The sequence below is a fragment of the Mustela nivalis genome, assembly GCF_964662115.1.
Source record: "Mustela nivalis genome assembly, chromosome: 1".
In the NCBI taxonomy this organism is placed as follows: Eukaryota; Metazoa; Chordata; class Mammalia; order Carnivora; family Mustelidae; genus Mustela; species Mustela nivalis.
Genome location: NC_139020.1, coordinates 11445163 through 11466230, shown reverse-complemented (window position 1 = coordinate 11466230; position 21068 = coordinate 11445163). Strand labels below are relative to the sequence as shown.

Below are 21068 nucleotides of genomic sequence, written 5' to 3'. Positions count from 1 at the left end.
TTGGGATCCAGTGGGCTGGAATCCAGCCTCCGCCTTGACTTTTAGTCTTCAATATCTTCATCTGTAAAATGGGAACCACGCGCCTCCTCCTTGACACCGAAGGGCTGTTGCACAATTTGGATGAGATAACCAGGAGATGAGATCTTTAAAGTCAGTTCCCAATTGCCCCTTAGTCCTCTTCCAACTTTGTTTCATGGGGAACTTGGGGGGCCCAGGTTGACTTCAGTGGTCCTTTCCGGGCAGGTGGCTGTCTTGCTAGCTCAATGAGGGTGGGTGATTCAGTGGCAGAGCTGACCAGGGAGAAGGGGCTATTAGTGCTGGGGTTTCTTTGGGGACTTGTTTGTCACTTTCCCCTTGGCTTTCCCAGCACAGCACCCCTTCTCCCAAGCCCCTGGGCATTCCTTCCAGACTGCCCAGGCTGAGCCTCTGCTGAGAGGTTGGGGCCCTGCATTCTCGGCACCTCACACTCAAACACCTTGAGTATCGACAGACGGTACAGAAGCTGCAAAGGGAGGATGTCATTGGACTCTCCCCGTTCCTTGGAATCTTGCCGCAGACATACTCTTAAAGGTCTCAGTAGCTTCTAGAAAACTTCATTTTAGGAAGGAGACTCTAAATCCGAAAACAGCCACCCCCAAGACGGTGTCTGGGTCTCTGATGCTGCCTCCCTGGACCTGCTCCTCCACTCCCAGGACCTTGGACAAATGCCCACACCTCTCCTGAGAGTGTCAGTTCCCCAGTCTGCAAAATGGGTGTATGTAAAGGAAGTAAATGACCTTCCTAGGGCCAGGCATAGATTAAATGAGATGAAGATCTACTAAGTGTCAGGCAGGGCTTAATTCCCCTTAAGGAGACTTTTAGATGGAAGTCACTACCCTTGTCATTCTAAAGGCTGCCATATTCCAGCAGTCCAGATTAGATACCCTGGTTTACTGTGAACATGGAATATCACATGTATTTTGCCAGTCATGTTTCACACTAGCCCATGTGCACATCTTCATGCATGTGCATTCAGGAGTATTTACCAAGCACCCTCCACCTGTCAGGCCCTGTGCTCAGCGCTGGGTCCCAGACCGGGATGGCCCTGGACCGCTCTGGGAGCTGAACCTTACAAGGAAGACAGACGCTGCTGGTTTGCTGAGTCCTCCCCCAGAAGTCTTATTGCTCTCATTTGCGCGCCAAACGCTGCCATTCCGCATCCCTTCTGGTTTCCGGACCTGGAAGAATGGCTGAAGTGCTTTTTTCTTTCCTTTCCGGTGCCTGCAGCCTCGCCTCCCACCGCCAGCCCTGGCTGGCCCTGAGCAAGGACGCGGCTCTCCTTGGCAGTCTGGCCTAGCCACTGCCTGAATGTGTGCAGGAACTCGGGGAAGAGAAAGGCGAGAACGCTAAAGAATGGCCCGGGAGGAACCCGGGAAGCAGTGGGAGGTCTGAGCCCTCGGAGCCCCGCGCTAGCCCGCCCCGGCCGATTTGGCACAAGCTCCTCCCGAGGCCGCCAGGCGACTGAGCAAAGGCCGGCCCCGACGCGCACCCGGTCTTTTGTGGGAGGGAAATACAAAGGAGAGGGAAAAACACGTCTTCCGTTTTGACGGAGGAGGCCGACAGCTTCTGGACGCCTGGGACAGCCAGGAACTCGCGGAGCCGGGCCGATTAGCCTCGGCAAGTGAGCATTCAATTTCGCGGGAAGGGGCTGCGGCGTTGCCCGGACCCACCCGGGATGTGCACACCAGGCGCCCGGCTCAAAACCTGAGCAAATGCCAGGACGCCTCCAGGACGCACGAGGGCATGCGCCGCGGGCCGGGATCTTGTCTCCGACTATTCCTGGAGGGGGTAGGAGGACTCGGAGACCCAAAGAGATGAGTCCTGCGACCCAGTAGCCCAGGGGGGCACAGGCTGCCCCTACCTCCCGAACAACTTCCTGGCAACCACAGAATGTTGGGGGGTGCTGCCGAGAGAAGGGGTCTACAGCCTAGAGCTGCCAGCCAGAGCTCCGGGCATGGGGAGTAAGGACCGCGAGGTGCCGCTGCACAGCCCAGAACAGCCACCCCTGCTCTAGCTCCGGCACAGGGCTAGGGCCTGCAGCGTCCATATGCGCTTTCACGGCGCGTAAGCCTGCTCTCCTGCCTCTGGATTCTGCCCTCCCAGGCTCTAAACACACATGGTGCCAGAATGGGCCCCTCAACCTTCCTCTCGGCTTCCAGCTCCAGCTACTGGAGCAAGAGCGTGAAGAACCCCAGATCGCGCACTCTCGCGGACCGCAGGACTCAGGACAGTCGCCGGTCGCAAGCGGCGACCAAAAGAAGGAACCAGGGCTCCAGGACACGAGCCACCATGTGGATTAACCTCAGCATCGGCAACCCAGCCACACCCACGGTGCGCCTGCCGCCCTGTGTTAGATACACAGGCGTGCAAAGTCCACACCTCGGCTGGTGGCCCAGAGCTCACATTCCCATGAATAACCTCACTGACGGTGGTCGGAGAGGCCTGAGGGAACCATCCTTTAATACCCGAGCTATCCCTGCTCCCCACCCCATCCGTTCCCGCAGTTCGACCATAGACAGATTGTCCTAATTCAGCGGTTTTGCGTCTTCTTGCATAACCGTTGCACGAGGTATCTCCAGGCTTCAGTTCTTCATATTTTAAGTACATATTTAACGGATGGCTGCAGAGCCAACTGGGAAACACACAGGCTGAAAAATAATGCTCCAGAAAGCACAAGATGGGGGTGAAGGCGAGCGCGCACTAGGTTTTCTATCTTCGTTTTACCCAGACACTGGGAGCAACACCATAAGCTTATTTTTGCATTTGTTTATTTTGTGCTTTCCCAATTTGAAGGCCAATTACTTTGTTTTTAAAGCTATATATGCAAAGTGGAAGTTCCCGAACAACCACTAAACAGAGGAGGGAGGGTTGGGGTGTGTCTGTGTATGTGCCTGTGCGGTATAAAGGGCTAGGGTCCGGGATCTGCAGAACCCAACTTCTGTACCAGAAAGGTACGGATGTAAGGGATCCAGCTCAGGGAAGAGGTTAGAGACACCCATGGCATAGTAAGGAATGCCAGCATTTTCTGCGCTGCAAAAGATTAGCAGTTTTTTCTGTAGGCTTGATTTGTAAGCAGACAGTCTCTTGATTTTCCCATCCGTAAAATGGGTGGATGTGTCAGTATCACTGAACTACCTAACTTGGCCACTTCTCTAAGACCAGGTTTACTCCCTGATGGGCAGGAGTTTCTGGGTGCAGTGACCAAGCTGTGATTGGTAAAAAGGTGTCTGAAAATTGCCATGAGTAGCTGTTCTCACTGCCTGGCCCAAGGCCTGGAGAAGTCTTTACCCAGGCCTTAGACCTTCCACTCTGCCCCCCCCCCCCCAAAGCAAACTTGCGCTTCCGTCCTACCCCATGGCTTGGTGGTGACCACAAGAATGATGGTGAAAATACCGTCATCGGTTCCAGAGCTAATAAATAGGGGGGAGGGGGGGATGGCTCTAAACTTTGAGCTCTAGACTTTGCCGTTCTGTTAGGGCGGTTATAGTGGGGGAAATATCTTGTCCCTGTGTCTACACCATTCTCGACTCTGTGAAGAGTTGGGATTTCTTTGAAAACACCGTCCCGGAGTAGGTCTCCTACTTCCTTCCCCGCCCTGTGCCTCGCAAGGTCCTGCCCCCAGCTGGGGGCGCTACCAGCCGCCCGCGATGGAGCGGCAGCGGCCAGCTCCCGGAGGCGCGCTTAGCTTGAGAAGAAAGTAGGGGCTTTGTGCTTGGTTGTCCTTTACATCTGGGGTTCCAACTGCCCACGTATTGATGAAACCCTTGAGATAGGGACAGGCCGCGAGAACCCAGAGAGAGATGAGACGCAAAAGGAGACTCCAGCTCCAGCTCCCGGATCGCCAGGGTTCCTCCGACGCATCTCCCAAAAGATGCGATCGCGCTGGGTATCGGGTTAGTTCGTCTGCAGAACGGGCCGGCCCACCCCACCCCCCAGCCTGGCTCTGTGGTCACCGGATTATTATAGAAATCTGACAACGCTCCGTTTCTGTCCCTCTATCTTAACCGCATTCTATTCCGCCCTCGGTACTTCCCCGGCAAGCCCGCCCTTCTCCTCCCCCTCGCCTCTCACACCCCTTCCGCGGGTTGGTCCTCCAGTCCCTCCCCAAGAATCTCCCGGCCGCCGACGCCCATTGGCTGTGCTCGGGGAGGAGGCGTGTGCGGGCCCGGCGAGTTTCATTGAGCGGAATTAGCCCGGATGACATCAGCTTCCCAGCCCCCCGGGCGGGCCCAGCTCATTGGCGCGGCTGCCCCTCCAGGACCCGCACATTGTTCCCCGCCCCCGCCTCGGCCACCGCCGCCACGGTCGCCGCCGCCACCGGGCTATAAAAACCGGCCGAGCCCCGAAAGGTGCGGATGCTTATTATAGACCAACGCGACCTCAGCGCCCGGAGTCCGGTTCTCCGCTGCGGCTTTGGGGAACGAACTCCTCTCATTGCATCCACAGTAAGTGTCCCCGCCCCCCAGCAGCCCCAGCCAATATCCTAGGGACAGACGCCCCTCAACTCGCCTACGACCCAGGAAGCTCCGTTGGAGAGGGCCCGTTGGATCCGTTGGATCCCGCCCCTGCCCGCCAGTTCTCTCGAGTGGCTTCGCTGCTCTGACTCTCCCCCACGCTCATCGCAACATCCCCTTCGCCCAAATGCGAGAAGTCGGGGCGACCACAGTTCCTTCTGGCCACGTCCCGGTCGGCTGGCAAGCCCCCCGCGGCCCCCCGGACGCCCCCCATGTTATCAAGGCTCGCAGGCGCTGTGTGCCTGCGTATGTTTGTTGCACGGTGTCGATGGAGATAAAGTCCATGCGTTTGAGAAACCAAATAAATACTTCTCTATTTAGATCTCCACCATCCCAAAGAAAAAAATATCTTCGCTTACCATTTCAGCCCTGGGGATTCAGCCTCCCTGTTCCCAATTGAAGGCATAAAGCCTCCAGAAAGCCCCCCTCACGGAGGGGGTGCTCCCTGGAATAAAACAACCTGTGGATGAGAGCAGGGGATGGGGTGGGAGGGAGGGGGATTGCTTCGCGCGCACCTGTGTGCCGCTGGAAGCAAGGCCAGACACAGCGCTGTGGACGTGGAGCGATCGGTCACCCGCGCCCGGACCGCGCTCTGCGGTGCAGGCGGGAGCAGCTTCTCGCTCTTTCTGAGTGCCTCACGCTCGGTTTCCATCTCTCTCTCTCTCTCTCCTGTTTCTTCTCTCCTTCGCAGGAGGCGTGCGTTAAGCTCCGAGGGCCGAGGGAGGGAGGGCGGACCCTGCGAAAGCTGCGACTACCTTTCGGGGCCATGGACTCGGACGCCAGCCTGGTGTCCAGTCGCCCGTCGTCGCCAGAGCCCGATGACCTTTTTCTGCCGGCCCGGAGCAAAGGCAGCGGAGGCAGCGGCTTCACGGGCGGCACAGTGTCCTCGTCTACGCCGAGCGACTGCCCGCCGGAGCTGAGCGCAGAGCTGCGCGGCGCTATGGGCGCGGCGGGCGCGCACCCCGGGGACAAGCTGGGCGGCGGCGGCTTCAAGTCATCCTCGTCCAGCACTTCGTCGTCCACTTCCTCAGCGGCCGCGTCGTCCACCAAGAAGGACAAGAAGCAGATGACAGAGCCCGAGCTGCAGCAGCTACGCCTCAAGATCAACAGCCGCGAGCGCAAGCGCATGCACGACCTCAACATCGCCATGGACGGGCTGCGCGAGGTCATGCCTTACGCGCACGGCCCGTCGGTGCGCAAGCTCTCCAAGATCGCCACGCTGCTGCTGGCGCGCAACTACATCCTCATGCTCACCAACTCGCTGGAGGAGATGAAGCGACTGGTGAGCGAGATCTACGGCGGCCACCACGCCGGCTTCCACCCGTCGGCCTGCGGTGGCCTGGCGCACTCGGCGCCCCTGCCCGCCGCCACGGCGCATCCCGCGGCCGCCGCGCACGCTGCACACCACCCCGCGGTTCACCACCCCATCCTGCCTCCCGCCGCGGCCGCCGCCGCCGCCGCCGCCGCCGCGGCCGCCGTGTCCAGTGCCTCCCTGCCTGGCTCCGGCCTGTCGTCGGTCGGCTCCATCCGGCCCCCGCACGGCCTGCTCAAGTCCCCGGCGGCGGCGGCGGCGGCCCCGCTGGGGGGCGGGGGCGGCGGCAGCGGGGGCGGCGGCGGCTTCCAGCACTGGGGCGGCATGCCCTGCCCCTGCAGCATGTGCCAGGTGCCGCCGCCGCATCACCACGTGTCGGCCATGGGCGCCGGCAGCCTGCCGCGCCTCACCTCCGACGCCAAGTGAGCGGGCTGGCGCCGGCGCGATCTGGCGAGCGGAGGGACCCGGAGGCTGCGGACAAGCAAGGACTGGCGGGCGCCGGGGGCCCGGGAGCTCAGCTCGGAGGAGCGCGGGACCTTGGGCTGGGGCTGGGGGTGGGGGTAGGGGCAATGGGGTGGACACCCGCGCTGGGGAACCGGAGCAGCGTGGTGGGGAGGGGGGCGCACCGAACAGCGGGGAGTGAGAGGGGCGTCCTTTCTGGGACCTGGCTCAGCCCCCCTCTCTGGCTTTAGGCAGCGCTGCTCCGACAGACAGCGTTTTATAAGAAGGCACTGCGAGGTGCACCCGTCCCTCGACACCCCGACCCACCCACCCATTCCCAAGGAAGTGTGGATTCTTAAAACGGCGGTTTCTTCGCGAACAGGGCCTCAACCCGGCCCAGGCAGCACTTCGTTACACGGGGGATCGCAGGGAGGGAGGACGGCCTGGGCGACGGCGGGTGGGGACTGGGGGGAAGCTGAGCTCCACCAGCGGCGGTCGGGCCTCGGCCTCCAGGGTCGTCGCTGGCCCAGGGCCAAGGGCTACGAGTGAGCTGGAAGCTGGCGTTGGGTACCAGAAGCACTTACGGTCGCGTCCAATCTGGGTAGAGCCACACAGGTCCGAGAACTATTGCCGGTCCTCCCTGTCACTCCTATTGGTTTGGGGGTTTGTGGTTTTCTAATAAATCTGTCTCTGTTCCCTTTTCAACAGTGCGAGCAAGCTTTATAGAAAGTCAGAATAGAACCACTTGTGGATTGGAATAATCTAAAACTGTCGACTCTGGGAGCGGGTTTTGTTTGTTTGTTTTTGTTTTTTGTTTTTTTAGTTATTTTAAAATAGACTCCCTCCTTCCAGTTCTTTCCGTCACTAAGCACAAAGTGATTTGGTTTATTACCCGAGGGGCGGCAGTCATTCTGATACCTGAGGGTTTGACAGAACTCAAAGGCATGTGCTGTGAATACAGTCTGGGTTATTTGGGACTTATGTTGGCTTGTGTAATTTTTTTTCTTTCTTGGGTGTGTAAATATAGGATCAATAATGAGGTAAGTGCGAGCTGCTAAACTGTTTGCTCACGTGACTGCCAGCCCCTCCGGAGTCAAAGCCGGGTTCCCCCTCTGTTGTTTTTTTCTTTGTTTCTGGGTTTTGTATTGTTTTGTTTTGTTTTGTTTTTTGCCACCTTTAACACAAAAGACAAACTTTCCCACGTGCCTCCTGCGTCCTTGCAGACCGGCTGGGCGCGCCCAGCGTCGCAGTCTGGCCCTCACAGCGCCTGCAGCGTAACATCCTTCCTCTGACCGCTGTCCCTTGCAGAGAGTGTATCATCTGTTTTATTTTTGTAAAAAGAAAAAAAAAGTGCTAAATAATATTTATTACTTGTTTGGTTGCAAAAACGAAATAAATGATCGAGTGTTGCGATTTTAAATAAAATGTAAAGTAAGTGGGGTGTTTTCTAACCGTTGAGCGGGTGGCGGGGAGCGGCCCGGCGAAGGGAGTGCAGGACTCTTTCCCGCGGAGCCGGGGCTGGGGAGCGTCCGTCGGTTTCAAGCCCCGAGAAAGTCGGTTTCAAACCCGGAGAAAGACGGGGGACGTGTTTGTTCTCCGTCAACCTCCCACCTCAACAAACACACTTACGTTCTCTTTAAAACGAGTTCTGGGCATCTCTTCGGGGTGTTTCTCACAACTCTCTTGTTACTTCGATTTTCTGACGCCTAATCCGGAACTCTTTTTCCCCTCGGTTGAGGACGGAGTTGGTTGAAAGTGAACATTTCTCTCCCCGCGCGCACGAAATTTGGGGCCAAGGGGGCGAGGGCCACGCTTTCCGCTGGGGGCCACGCAGCTCAGGCCTTCACTTCTACCGGGATTTTTTTTTTTCTCCACTTTGGGCTCAAAGGCAGCCACCCACTCCCATCCAGTTCGGGTGACATCCTTAGGCTTCAGCTGCGGACCAGCCACTTGGGGCCCGCGGCCCGCCTCGCTGGTGCGCTTCGGGCAGAGCGCAGCGGGACTGGTGGGCGCGGGATCTGCAAACACGACCCTCCCTGGGCGCCCGCGCTGGCCTTGAACTTCAAAGTGTTAGGTGCTGGGAACTGCCATGCGGGAGGGGCACTCCCCTAAACAACGCTCCCATCCGTGCCCGACCCTTCCCTGGTCCACCTCTCTTCTGGAGGTCACTGGGCTCCTCACAACCCAAAACCGCAATGGGCATTTAGGACTTGGATAAAATAATAATAATCATCAATAAAGAGGTTCCGGGTAAAAAGTAGAAAAGCTTCAGCTTTTCTGGTCAAGGAGGACAAACCATGTTGCAGTCTCTCGGCCGGTAGGGCTTAAAGGAGAACAAGCTCCCTTGAAAACTGTGACTGGTCCCAGGCGCAGGCGACAGTTCCCCAGCCCTGATGGCTCTCTGATGGCTGAGGGTGGCTCCGTCCCCTAACTCAGGGACAGGTGCTTCTGGGTGCCCAGCAGGCGTGTCCAGCTGGGGGCCACAACAGCAGGCGACTGGAGGTCGGGTGCAGTGGGCCTCCTTTCTGCTGTTTTTTGTTTTTTTTTGTTTTTTTTTAAGATTTTATTTATTTATCAGAGAGAGAGAGGGGGCAGAGAAAGCAAGCACAGGCAGACAGAATGGCAGGCAGAGGCAGAGGGAGAAGCAGGCTCCTTGCCGAGCAAGGAGCCCGATGTGAGACTCGATCCCAGGACGCTGGGATCATGACCTGAGCCGAAGGCAGCTGCTTAACCAACTGAGCCACCCAGGCGTCCCTCTGCTCTGCTCTGCTTTTTACCAAAGGTCGAAAGCCGGAGGAGGCAGAACTTCTGGGGAAGAGGCAGGAAGGGCACAGGGACCTGGGGCTCCCCACAAGACTCCAAGAAGAGGGGAGGGCAGAATCTACTAGCTTTTATTTCGAAATCTTATTTGAAACGAAATCTGTTAAGAATTCAAAACTTGGTTGGGTTCCAGCGGCAGGCACCTACAGAAGACTGGCAGAGGCTGGAACTTGGGGTGGGAGCTTAGAACCCAGGGAACGGGGTTGGGGCTCGGTTGCAGTAGCAACTTCCTTCACCCACTGTTAGTCTAGGTGGTGTGCACGCAGGCTCTGGGTGCGCATGGTGTATGCAGAGAGGGGGCATAAAAGGAAAGGAAATAAATCAAGTCTGCCCCTCCCACCCCCTCACACCCAAGCTCTCCGCCAGAGTCTAGCTGTGGCCAGGCTAGAGCTGGGCCTCTTAAGGAGGAGGAGCTGGATCCAGCCAGGATCCCAGCCCTTCCTAGAGTCCCGCATCTAAACTGTGCACACACCCCGGGATCTTGGACACCATGCATGATGAGAAAGGAGCATCCCTGGCTCTCTCGATGTCTCACACAGACACAGGGGAGCTTATGTACCAGGCAGGTGGCTCCTCTGGGGAGGGTGGCCCTGGACTGGCGGGGCCCCATGTGGGGGACTCAGGACTGCCACTGGGCTTCGCAGTGGCAAGACTTCCCAGCGTCCTTGATTGGGGGGCGGCTCCCCAATAAGACAGAAGGAAAAGGAAAAAGAGGTAGAGAACCAGTCCAGGCCTGGCTTGGTCTGCAGGTGGGGGAGAACTAGTCCAGAGGTTTTCTCCCGCACTGAGCCACAGCTCAGCTTCCCCACCAGCTATGTGGCCCTCAGGTGTCCTGGGTCTCAGCCACAGAGCCAGGGACTTCTGCCACAAGACCCCAAGGTCTCCAAGATTCTCCCCAAACCCCGTGCGTTCCCTCCAAGAGCTCCGCTTGAAGCTAAGGGGGGAAACCTCCTCTAAGGCCTCTGTGCTCCAGGGCCTTGTCTTCCGTCCTCCCTCCCTTACTGGGCAGAGTCACAGAGAAATGATGGCTGGACACGGGAAGAACTCCTTGGGTGCTGCCCATGCTTCTGGCACCCACAGAGTTGAAACTCCACGTTTCTGGGACAGTGAGCCCAAGGACCAAGCAAAACCTCGGACCTAATGTTCATCTCAGTCTGAGATGCAAGGCGTCACTCCCGATGGCTATAGGAAGACCTAAGGAACTGGGACGCCCATGGCACTCTAGGAGGGGGACAGCTCTGCATGTAGGACCTGACTTCATTCCCAGACTGGAACCAATGAAGAGCTCTGAGGCCAGTGCATTTAGATTTTAAAGCCCCCTAGACACTCTAGGTGCTGGAGAATTGTCTGTCTGCTTCCCTTTAAGGCAGAATGGACCTAACAATTGGCCTAAAGTCCCTCTATTAAGTAAACACCTTCATGCCCCCTAGAAGTTCATCTAAGGCAAAAGATCCTCTGTATAAGCCCCATGTCTTATTTTAAGTCCCTTTTTCAGCACAGACTTTGGGCCAAGTTCCCAGTCCCCGCACAGGTGCCTCACAGTACCAGGAGGGATTATAGGGGAGAGGGGTCTTTGACAGGGGCCCTACACCAAACATCTTAAGACTCTTGGCTGGTGAGAGACCCCCTCAGTCAGTGTCTCTTCAAACCCATAAGGGAGGCCAGAATCAGGCTGGATGGTTCTTAGGATAAGTAGTTGCTGCACTGAATCCCACCCTGGCTGGGGAGAAGAACCTTCCTAACAGCAAGAGACAGCATCCCTCTCCTTAGTTTGGAGGCGGGAGGCAACCCATAGGCTAAAGCCCTGGGGCTCCCTGCCAGAGTGTGAGGGGCCACTCCAGGCAGGACGGAGACGAGGACCTAAGGGGACAGGGATGTGAGGATCCAGAGCTCTGTGGATTCCTGGAGCTCACGTCCCTCTTCCCCATCTCTCTCTTCAGGGGCAGCGTCACTGCTATAGGGCTTCGAGGTTGGCCCAGGTTATGGGAGGACAGGGGCTCTGCACGGAGGAGCCTATGCAGCCGATCTGGGAGCAAGGAGGCAGCAGGGATGCATCCCTGGGGAGTTGAGGATACTAATAATAGGCAGAGGAGGCTGGAAGAGGAGGTGCCAACAGGTATTCTAGACTCCTCGGTTTAGAGCCTGGTGGGGGAGAGCTTTAGTGTGTTGATTCATTCACTTCTGGCCATAGCCCTGTGAGGATGGCGCTGTTATTATTACATTTTACAGGCGAGGACACTGAGGCACAGAGAGGGTGAGTGAATGGCCCAGGGGCATAGCTGGTAAGTGCAGGTGGCAAAGTTGTAATTCGAGAGTCGCCACAAAGCCCACCTCTAGGATGTCGTCCCACCCGTACCCTGGGCCTCCTCTCAGCATCTCCCCCGCCCCCGCCCTTTCCGCATGGAGGTCCCAGACTGTCTCAGCGCCGCCTGGACAATCCTCCAAGCTCCTCCCCGCCCCTTTCCCCGCCCCAGACCCCTTAGGTGACGCTCCTCGTGCTCCCTCTTTATGCCTGGACCCATCTGTCCCCGATGCCCCCATCTGGGCCTCGGATGATGCCGAAAGGCTTTGTAATTAGCGACCTTGGGTGGGCACGCGGCGCGGCGCCAGGGCTGGCGGAAGGAGGGCCACAGCAGGTGAGCTGAGGCGGCCCCTAGATTGGGGTGTCGGCGGCGCCCACAGGGACTGTGCCGCAGTGCCACAGTGACTGACAGACAGCTGCCGCGGCCCTGGCCGCGTTGTGCGGTCCACACCCGGTGCGGTTGTTCGGAAAGGAGTCTCAAACTGAAATGCCGGCAGGGGCCAGGCCGACAGCTGCGCGGTCCCGCGCCAGGACGACCCCGGGAAGCGGCAGGCGCCGCGGGGAGCTGGGGGTACGCGCCCTCCTCCCGGGGGGACTTCGGGGCCCACTTCCCCCGCACGCCGCGGGCCCCAGAGACAAGCAAGTGGGCCGAATTGGCCCGCGGGCTCCCCGTTTGTAACCCCTGGACGGCCCAGTGGGCGCTGGCTTTGCCAGGAGGCGTCTTTACTGGGGGGTGCTCTGGCGGCCACATCGCGGCTGGGCGACCTCGCGAGGAACCGTGCGCCCGCGGACCCTCTGCCCTTGTCTCCCGGATCTCGCGTAAGCAAAATGGGTAGGCGCGGCCCGGCGGCTCGGTCCCCGCGGGGCGCTCACACCTACCACCCCCACCGCCGTGGCCCCGATGGCCCGCCCCGCCCTCCGGCTGCCCAGCGGGGCCCACACGGGTCTGGTTCGAAGTGACTGCTTTGGGCCGCCTGCGGCTTTCGTTTGGGAGCTTTTCCTCGACGCGGCCGCACCGCCTCTGAGTCCACTGGTTGTGGAAAGAGTTGGGGTCCCCGAGAGAGACATGTACAGATCCCGCCCGAGGCTCCTCAGTTCGCGTGGGGGGCAAGTAGCGTCTCAAGGGAAGCTCGCGGGCCCATCGACACCTGCGGGGTGCAAGTGCACGTACCCGTGTTGGTGCTCGGAGTCCGCGCCCGCAGGGTCATGCACGGGAGTTCGTTCTCACCCGGCCTGGAAGAGCTGCCAGCCTGGAGCTCTGTAGTCCTGGTCTCAGGGGCTGGAAGCCTTGGGCCCCTGCTGAGCTCTGGATGCCGATTGAACCAATTCTGGGGCTTGAGGTAGCTCTGTTTACCTCTTTCCTCCTCAACTGACCTGTCTGTCCCTGCCCAGGTGCCTGTAGGTCCCCTAGGACCGGCCTGCCTCCCTTCCCTCCAAGCCCAGCCAGGCCCTAGTCCTGGAGCCCAGGATAAGGGCCAAGCAGAAATCCGCCAAGGGGCCACAAGCAGGACCTTGTGCAATTCACTCATCTTCAAATCTTGGCAGTGAAAGCTGACTTCTAGATCAGGGATGGAGTGGCCTCTTGGAAGCCCTGGGGGTGCTTTCTGAGCGGGTTTCCTCTTCCAGAGAAACAATGGAGTCAGGTTGTGTGATCACCAAAGCTCCCAGGCATGTCAGGGTCTAACTCTGATACCAGAGCCCTCTGGGTCCCGTGGTCCACCGCTGTGGGAGGTTCTGGGAACCTCTGGCCCACAGGGACTGTCATGGGTGAAAACAACTTCTTTTGGTGTTCTGTGTGTGTGCGGATGGAATTTATAGCCTCTGCTTCAGTGGCGTGTAGACAATTCTGGAAATGTCTACCATCCTTTTATGAGGCTCCCCAGTGGTAGAAACTAGTTCAGAAGCCTTTGTATCTAAATGTGCCTCCTGGGGGTGCTTAGGTGGCTCAGTCGTTAAGTATCTGCCTTTGGCTCACCTTCAGGATCCTGGGATCAAGCCCCACATTAGGCTCCCTGCTCAATGGGAAGCCTGCTTCTCCCTCTCCCACTCCCTCATTCTTGTTGCTTCTCTCCCTCTTTCTTTGTCAGATAAATAAATAAATTCTTTTAAAAAAATAAATAAATGTGCCTCCTAGGTGTGAGTCTCTGAACAGTGAGAGTCAGTGGAGGAGGAAGGGAAGGAGGAAGTTTCTGGAGGGTGGAGACTGAGGAGTGTAAGTCCCCTAGGAGTCATGCCCTGATGGGGGACATGGAGACGTAAAGATGGATGGGCATCTTTGTTTTTACCCAGGACATTTGTGGTCAGACTTAGATCTCAACACCATAGTGAGCCAGGTTACAAGACGCCCCCCACCCCTACCCCAGCCTCTGCTTCTTCTTATGGAAGAAGAATAATGAATAATAGTCCCTTTTTGTCACCTTCAGTCTGGCCCCAGCTGTGAATGGAAGCCCTGGGCCCCAGGGCTTGGCCAAGGTATGGCCTGCTGCCAGATCTGGACCCTCAAATGCGAGCTTGGGCCCCCAACAAGCAGCTATGAGTATGTAGGTCACGGCAGGATGGGTTGAGCACCATGGAGAGAGACCATGGTTGAATCACTGGGGTATGTGGTAGTATGCTACGTTGGCCAGGATGCCCTGGCTATGTGAACTTGAACATGAAGGAGATGTGGACTTGATGCTAGTACTGTGTTCAAAGGGCATAGGCTTGAAAGGGACAACCTAGGCCAGGACCTGGCACACGGGCATGCCCAGGGAGGCGGACATGTGCCTGGCTGCTGGGGTGTCATCTAACTGAACCTTCTGGAAGGTCTTCAGAGCTAAGATCTCTGTTGGTCTTGGTCACATGACCTGCCCTACAGCATGGGGAGAGGGGTGGCGCTGTATGCTTCGGAGGCCAGGAGAAGCCTAGAGGACCTCTGAGATCTACATACAGAGTCTGGTTCTTAAACTCCTCAGGGCAGGGCAGGGTCGCCCTCTCACTTTCACATGCCCCAGGGGGCACGGTTGGTCCTCACTGAATAGTCTTTGCATTACATTGTGGAGAAGGACCTATACTCCTCAGAGAAAGCAGAATCAGGTTCTTTTAAGAGCAGAAGCCAGGATCAGAGAGGAATTAATTGAAGGACGGTTTGCCTGTGAAGCGCAGGGCCCACAGTCTGTCCCTTCCCGCCTCTCCCTCAGAGCCAGGCCTGCTGGTCCCTCTGTCTGTACCCATCTGGTAGGGGGTCAAGGGCACGAGTCAGCTGGAAGGCTGAGGACGCTTCCTGTTCTAGAATCCCAGCCAGGGGCCACAGGGAGAACAGTGGTGGGGCCCCGTGGGAATTGGGCCGGGGGTTCCCCATCACTCCCATTTCTGAACTCACTCAGCTGTTCAGACCAGTGTAGCTAATGAAGACACCGGGTGCTGGTAGCTCAGCCAACGGGGAAGGAAATGACTTAGAGCAGCCCAGCCTCCAGCAAAGACCTGCAGCAAAGACACAGAACCAGAGGCTGTTCAAACAACATCCCTTGGACACCTTGGACACCCCCCCCCCCCAGTCTGGAGTCTGACCCTCTCTCTGCACCTGCTTCCTACATGCCCCACCCCCAACCCAGGGCTCTGGCCCCACCAGCCCTCCAGCAGATCTGCTCATCCTCCTGCCCCCAGTGCGGTGTTTAACCCATCAGTTCCCCCACCACCACCCCTTCCACCTCTTTCTGTTTGCTTTCATGGAGGTGAAACCCATACACATAAAATTCACCATTTGAAAGTGAGCAATTCAGTGGCATTCACAGAGTAGAGCAGCCACAGCCCGATCTAGTTCAGAACATTTTTATCGCCAAAGTAAAACCCTGCCCCCATCACGTGGTCCCTAGGCTCCCTGCCCCACCCCGCCCCAAACAACCACGAATCTCTCTGCCTTCTGTCTCTATGGATTGTCCTATTCTGGATACTTCAGATATGTGGATTCATACACTCTGTGACCTTTTGTGTCTGGGTTCTCCCCCTAGCATGTTTTTGAGGTCCGTCTATGCTGTGGCACCTCTCAGTTCCCCATTCCTTTTTAAGGTTGAGTGTTATCCCTCTGTAGGTCTATATCACGTTTTGCATCCATTCATCTGCTCATAGTTTCATTCAGTTCCGCGTCACGCCGCAGGTCCCTGCTGCAAGGTATCCTGGTGAAAAGAGGTCTGGCCTAGTTTAATAAGCCAGGTCTCTAGCTGAGGGTGCTCTAAGGCCAGGGGATTGACCTCTCTGGGCCCCAATCTACTCATCTGTCAAGTGAAAAGTTTGGCAAGGGTCATTTCAGGTTACAATCACTGTGATTTTTGCAACTCTAAAGTGCCCCCGGCACTCATAGAAAGAATCCCAATGCCTTTTCTGCCAGCCACAACCCTGTGTCAAAGAAGGACCCCATTACAACAGGCCCTGGGGCTTGCACAGTGCCTCCCAGTGGATCACCCCCCCCCCATCTGTACCTTTGGGTCTTAAAGACGCCAAATCTTAGTGAGTAATGTTTTGACTTACTCCCTTCTTGAGTATCCAGCTAGATTCTCAGCAATTGTGATTTAGTGATGAAATGGCCAACTTATTTGTCACACATACAGGTTCTCATTATGCATGGTTAAGAAGTGGACGTTAGGGTTGGGTGAGCCTGGTGGTGGGTATTATGGAGGGCACATATTGCATGGAGCACTGGGTGTGGTGCATAAACAATGAATTTTAGAACACTGAAAAGAAATAAAATAAAATGAAGTAGATATTTAGCTCAGTCAAAAGGATTTAGCTCAGTCAAAAGGATTTGACATTGGATGAGTGTACAAACTGAAAACCTGACTCTGTTTTCTTGATCTTTCATTCCACGCACATTTACCATCTTGTTACATCTTGCTTTGGGCAGGTTGGCAACATACAGACAGAAAAACAGATTTAAGAAATACACCAATTCTTTAGTATATAAGAGCTTTAAGACCTACCTGATTAGAGGGGGTAGTCAGCTGATCCTGTCCAAGTGGAATTGAACTTGGTGGGGGCAGAGGGGGGGGAGATTTAATGTAGGGAAGGCAGCATTAGCTCAAGGATGTTTTATACTTCTTTTTGTCATATGGAAGCTCAGTAAATTGAGATAATAGTTTCAGCCTTAGGTTGGCATTTCCAACCCAACTCTGCTCATTTTCCTTCCCTCCCATACTGTGTTTTTTATTTATTAAGTTCATGGTTTATTCTCTGCCTCTGTCAGTGGAATAGAAACCCCACGAGGCAGAAATCTTTGTTCTTCCTGATCCCTGAAGTAGAACACTGCCCAGCACATAGAAAGTTCCCAGTAAATATTTGGTGGAATGGAATGAAAGCATACAGATGACTTTTGCCACCAAGCCCTTCCCTAACTAGAAAAGAAGAGACATGAAGCTTCCCTGGGCTTCCCGAAGAAGACACTAGCAAAATCTGATCCGGTCAAAGTGAATTGTTGAACTCCCCAAAATGCTGTTCTAAAAACAGCCGAGTCTCGTCTCGGAGGCTGATCTTATACTGGTCCTGAGCTGGGCTTCAAAGAAGGGATTTTCTGAAATAATGGATCAGTGAGGATCAACACATTTACTCAGGCTGTAACATTCTGCAGACTTACTAAAACTGCAACATTCTCTGCTGCTTCCTTAAGGGTTTGTTTCTGATCACAATTAACATCCAGACCTTGAGGCTTAACACTGACCCTGAAAATTAAATAGATTCATAGTTGGACAATTTGTTCTAATCCTTTAGGAGGTAAAAACCTTGGACTTAAAAAAAGAAGAAGAAGAAGAAGAAAAAAAAGACCCATAATCAACTTGCTGAATCTTTCCTAAGGGAGCCTCTCTAAAAGAGGAAAAGTATTTCCCAGCAAATTAAGCGCTCCCACAAACCATCCCCATCACTGTCACAAGCAGAACAAGAACATGTCAGAGGGGGTGGGAGGGTGGCTGCAACTTTTCAAATCAGACAGCCAGCGTAAACCTTAACATTAAATATCCCAAGGGTTGGGGGGCGGAGAGAAAAACCTCAGTGGTTGTATTTATCCTGAATGCAAAACTGTCCCCTTTGTTGAGGTCGGCTGAACTAACTCAGCACGGAGAACAATGTCCAGTCTGCTGGCGAGCCATGTGCTAATGTGCTCATGCATTACGGGCCGCAACAGATGGCTGTGAGAACACTGGGCCGCGCCTGCCTGGGTCAGGACGCAGAGCCCAGTGCTTCCCAGTTCGGCCCAGTTATCAAAACACTGCTTCTCTATGGAGAGATGATGACTGTCCAGGGGGAGGCGGGCTCCGCCCTTCCCGCACGCAGTGGGCCTGATGTAGGAGCAAAGGTGTAAAGGGATAATTATTGGGGGGTTGGTTGGTTGTACCACGCCATGGAATTGAAAAAGGGATTTTCATGCAGTTGGAAGTTGGACACGGGGGGAGATACAAGTTATATGGGTCAAGCATGTTAGCTTGTGCACCTCGCTCACATTTTTAATCTTTTCATTTTGAATTTCCCTCCCCTCCCCTCTGAGGGTCTGTCTTCTGGCTTTCCCCACATCCCAGTGAATCACTGCAGAGAGAAAAGTAGCCCCGCCCCCCAGCAAAACAAAACACAAAGAAAACAAAACCCAGCTTTTTGCAACTACAAAGTCAGGCTCCGGAGCAATTCCTCTGGAAACATGTAGCTAAGTGGAAGGCACCTGGTCTACTCTAATGTCCATCCCTGCTTCTCTGTCACTGAGAAGAAGACCCCCCAGTAACTACCCACTTTGCGCTTCCCACCGGGTCCTTGAAGCAAAGGTCCGGCCAGGCCAGGTTGGGCTGGGCCAGCAGCTTGCCTCCTGGGAGAGGGGCCAGGGGTGTCAGCAGGCTGTCGTCACGATCCCCCACCTACAGAGCTGTCCAGGCCACCCTGCCTCCTCCGCTTGCTCCTGACCCCAGAGCTGGGCACTGGGACTCACTTGGAACAAGGACTCCTGAGATGACGGTAGGACAGGGAGGGAAGTAGCTTAGAGATGTCACCCCAGATCCACACAGAGGCCCAGAGCCACGGAGGGAGCTGGAGAGCCACAAACCTCTCTGCTCTGACTCTGAGACCCAGAAGGAGGAGGCAGGTGGCTGTGTATCTACTCTCCCCGCCCCCACCCCCACTGGGGTAATTTGGTCTTCAAAATCCAAGTAAGTTTCATGGAGTTCAAGGGGAGCCCTGGGAAGCTGGCATCTATCCCACCGGCTCCCCAGCAGCTGTGTGTGCGGCTCAGCATTCCTCCTGTTAATGCCATTGTCGGGGTCATTGTGATGTCCCCAGAAGGCCCTGTACAATGTCCATTGCCTGGGAGGGAATAGCAGCAAGCTGTTAGTGCAGGGCAGTCTTCAAGGTATCACTGATAGTGCCAAGGGAGATCCTGAGAGCCTTGAACAAGTGAATTCTACCTGGAAGGGAGTGGGGGAGGTTGGGGAAAGAAGGAACATGAAGCCACCTGTGCCAGTGCCATTGGGTCAGAAGGAGGCTTTGGGGAGGGGCATTAAAGTGAGTAGTATGTAAGATATGGGTGAGGAATAGCAGGCTGAAATCTATTTTCTAAAGAAAAGGAAATGAATTTCCACATGAGTGGTGAGGAAAGGATAAATTTGAATTTTGAAAATGTAGATTTGGGGTCACTTGGGTGGCTCAGTCAGTTAAGCATCTGCCTTCGGCTTAGGTCATGATCTCAGTGTCCTGGAATCGAGCCCTGCATCAGGCTCTCTGCTCAGTGGGGAGCCTGCTTCCTCCTCTCCCTCTGCCTGCCACTCTGCCCTGCTCATGCGCGCTCTCTCTTTCTCTGTGTCAAACAAATAAGTACAATCCTTTAAAAAGGTTTTATAAATAAAAATTCAAAAATGTAGATTTTGATAGCCCTGGGTTGGTAGGACCTTTTTGCATTTTACATTCATTACCTCACTTAAAGTGCACATTTTCCACTTCACAGGTGAGTTCTGGGGCTTTGTGTGCTCAGGGACAGAGCCCAGAGGTCTCTGACTCTCCTCACCCCATGAGGGGCACTGGACAAGCTCCCATCTCCACAGAGTCATTCATTTACAAACTAATATGTTACAAGGACCCTTGTTCATGCCTAGCCTTTGAGAAGCTGCCCCCCCCCAAAACTTGGCACCTTCTGTACCCACCAGAGGAGCAGTTCAGACTCAGCCAGACTCCGAAGCTACGGCTTATTTAGAGCTTGTTACAGGACACATCTATTTCTTTCAGCTTACCACATGGCCTGTCACCCACTGAAAGGAGCCCAGCCCTCAGACACACCTTTGCTTCTGGTATGTTAGAAAGGAAGAGAGAAAGAAATGCAGAACCCATGTCAGGCACACAGAATCCAGTGGAATCCAATCTCCCCAAACCTAAGATGGTGGAAGCTAGGCGCAGACCCTGAATTATGATGACCGGATGTGCCACGCATCCCAAAATTTCTATTTCCTTGACACTTATGACCTAGAACATTTCTAGTGCTGCCTAATTAAAAAAAATTTTTTTAAGGATTTTATTTATTTATTTGACGGAGACCACAAGTAGGCAGAAAGGCAGGTGGTTGGGGGTGTGTGTGGAAGCAGGCTCCCTGCTGAGCAGAGAGCCCGATGCAAGGTTCGATCCTAGGACCTTGAGATCATGACCTGAGCTGAAGGCAGAGACTTAACCCACTGAGCCACCCAGGTGCCCCTAAAAAAGTTTTTTTAAGTAATGTCTATGCCCAACATGGGGCATGAACTCACAATCCCGAGATCTACCAACTGAGCCAGCCAGGGATCTCTGCCTGATGAAAATTTAAAATGTGCTTCCCTCTTTCCTGACTCACACTCTTTGCCCCCTACCCCCATTCATCCCTCGTTTTAGATTTATCTTTATAAGTTTTATTCTGCCTAAAAATTAAATTTCCCATCAGCGATTTTCCTATACTCCTTGAATTTCCAGGTCAGAGCTTTCTAGGGTATTACGTTGGGTTACGTTAGGTTATGTTGGGTTACAATGCTGGTCCACTGCTCTACTGTGTCCTGTTGGGCAACTTCCTGTCCTGATGGAACGTCCATGCAAGCAATAGGAAGGAGCTAGATCCCCGGAGCTCTGCCCAGCAGAACTTTCTGCAATGATGGAAATGTTCTGTAACCATGCTGTCCTGTATGGTAGCCACCAGCCACAAGGGACCTTTGAGCACTCGAAATGTGACCAGTGACCAAGGAAATGAATTTTAAATTTTACTTAATTGTATTTAATTTTTATTCATTTTAATTTAAATAGTCACACTGCGGCTAATGGCTACCGTGCTGGAGAACCTAGCTCTAGAAAGAGGCCACAGAATGTTCTAGTAGGCTTCATCAGGCACATCAATTCATCATATTTCCACTGCCCAGATTAATACAATCTGGCCAGGCCCAGAATGTAGACAGTTTCCTCAAACTCAGAAGTATATCTTTTACTCAGTATACCTCAGAAGTGTATCTATACTCAGAAGTATATCTAAAACATTATTTGCGTTGATCTTATCAACAAGGAAAACCACCATTCAGTGCCAGTCAAGATTATCAAACTCTAGAAGGATCGCAGAGCTGGCAATGTTGACCAATCTGTTACGGACATTCAAGACAGCCATCTGGCATCATCATGCTTCATCCTTCAC

At 54.9% G+C, this 21068-nt stretch overlaps 1 protein-coding gene across 1 annotated transcript; it reads left to right on the top strand.

The window, feature by feature from the left end:
• Positions 1-4247: 4247 nt before the first annotated feature.
• Positions 4248-7731, top strand: OLIG2 (oligodendrocyte transcription factor 2). The gene is made up of 2 exons (XM_082726268.1): positions 4248-4484; positions 5245-7731. Exons 1-2 carry the CDS (start codon positions 4395-4397, stop codon positions 6289-6291), a joined length of 1137 nt encoding a protein of 378 aa, XP_082582394.1. The 5' UTR covers positions 4248-4394; the 3' UTR covers positions 6292-7731.
• Positions 7732-21068: the final 13337 nt, after the last annotated feature.

Bases quoted from the DNA above. Each gene is read 5' to 3' on its own strand.
- OLIG2 (XM_082726268.1), top strand. From the start codon at position 4,395: ATGCTTATTATAGACCAACGCGACCTCAGCGCCCGGAGTCCGGTTCTC. The intron at 4,485-5,244 runs GTAAGTGTCCCC...TCTCCTTCGCAG, and splicing joins CTCCTCTCATTGCATCCACA to GAGGCGTGCGTTAAGCTCCG.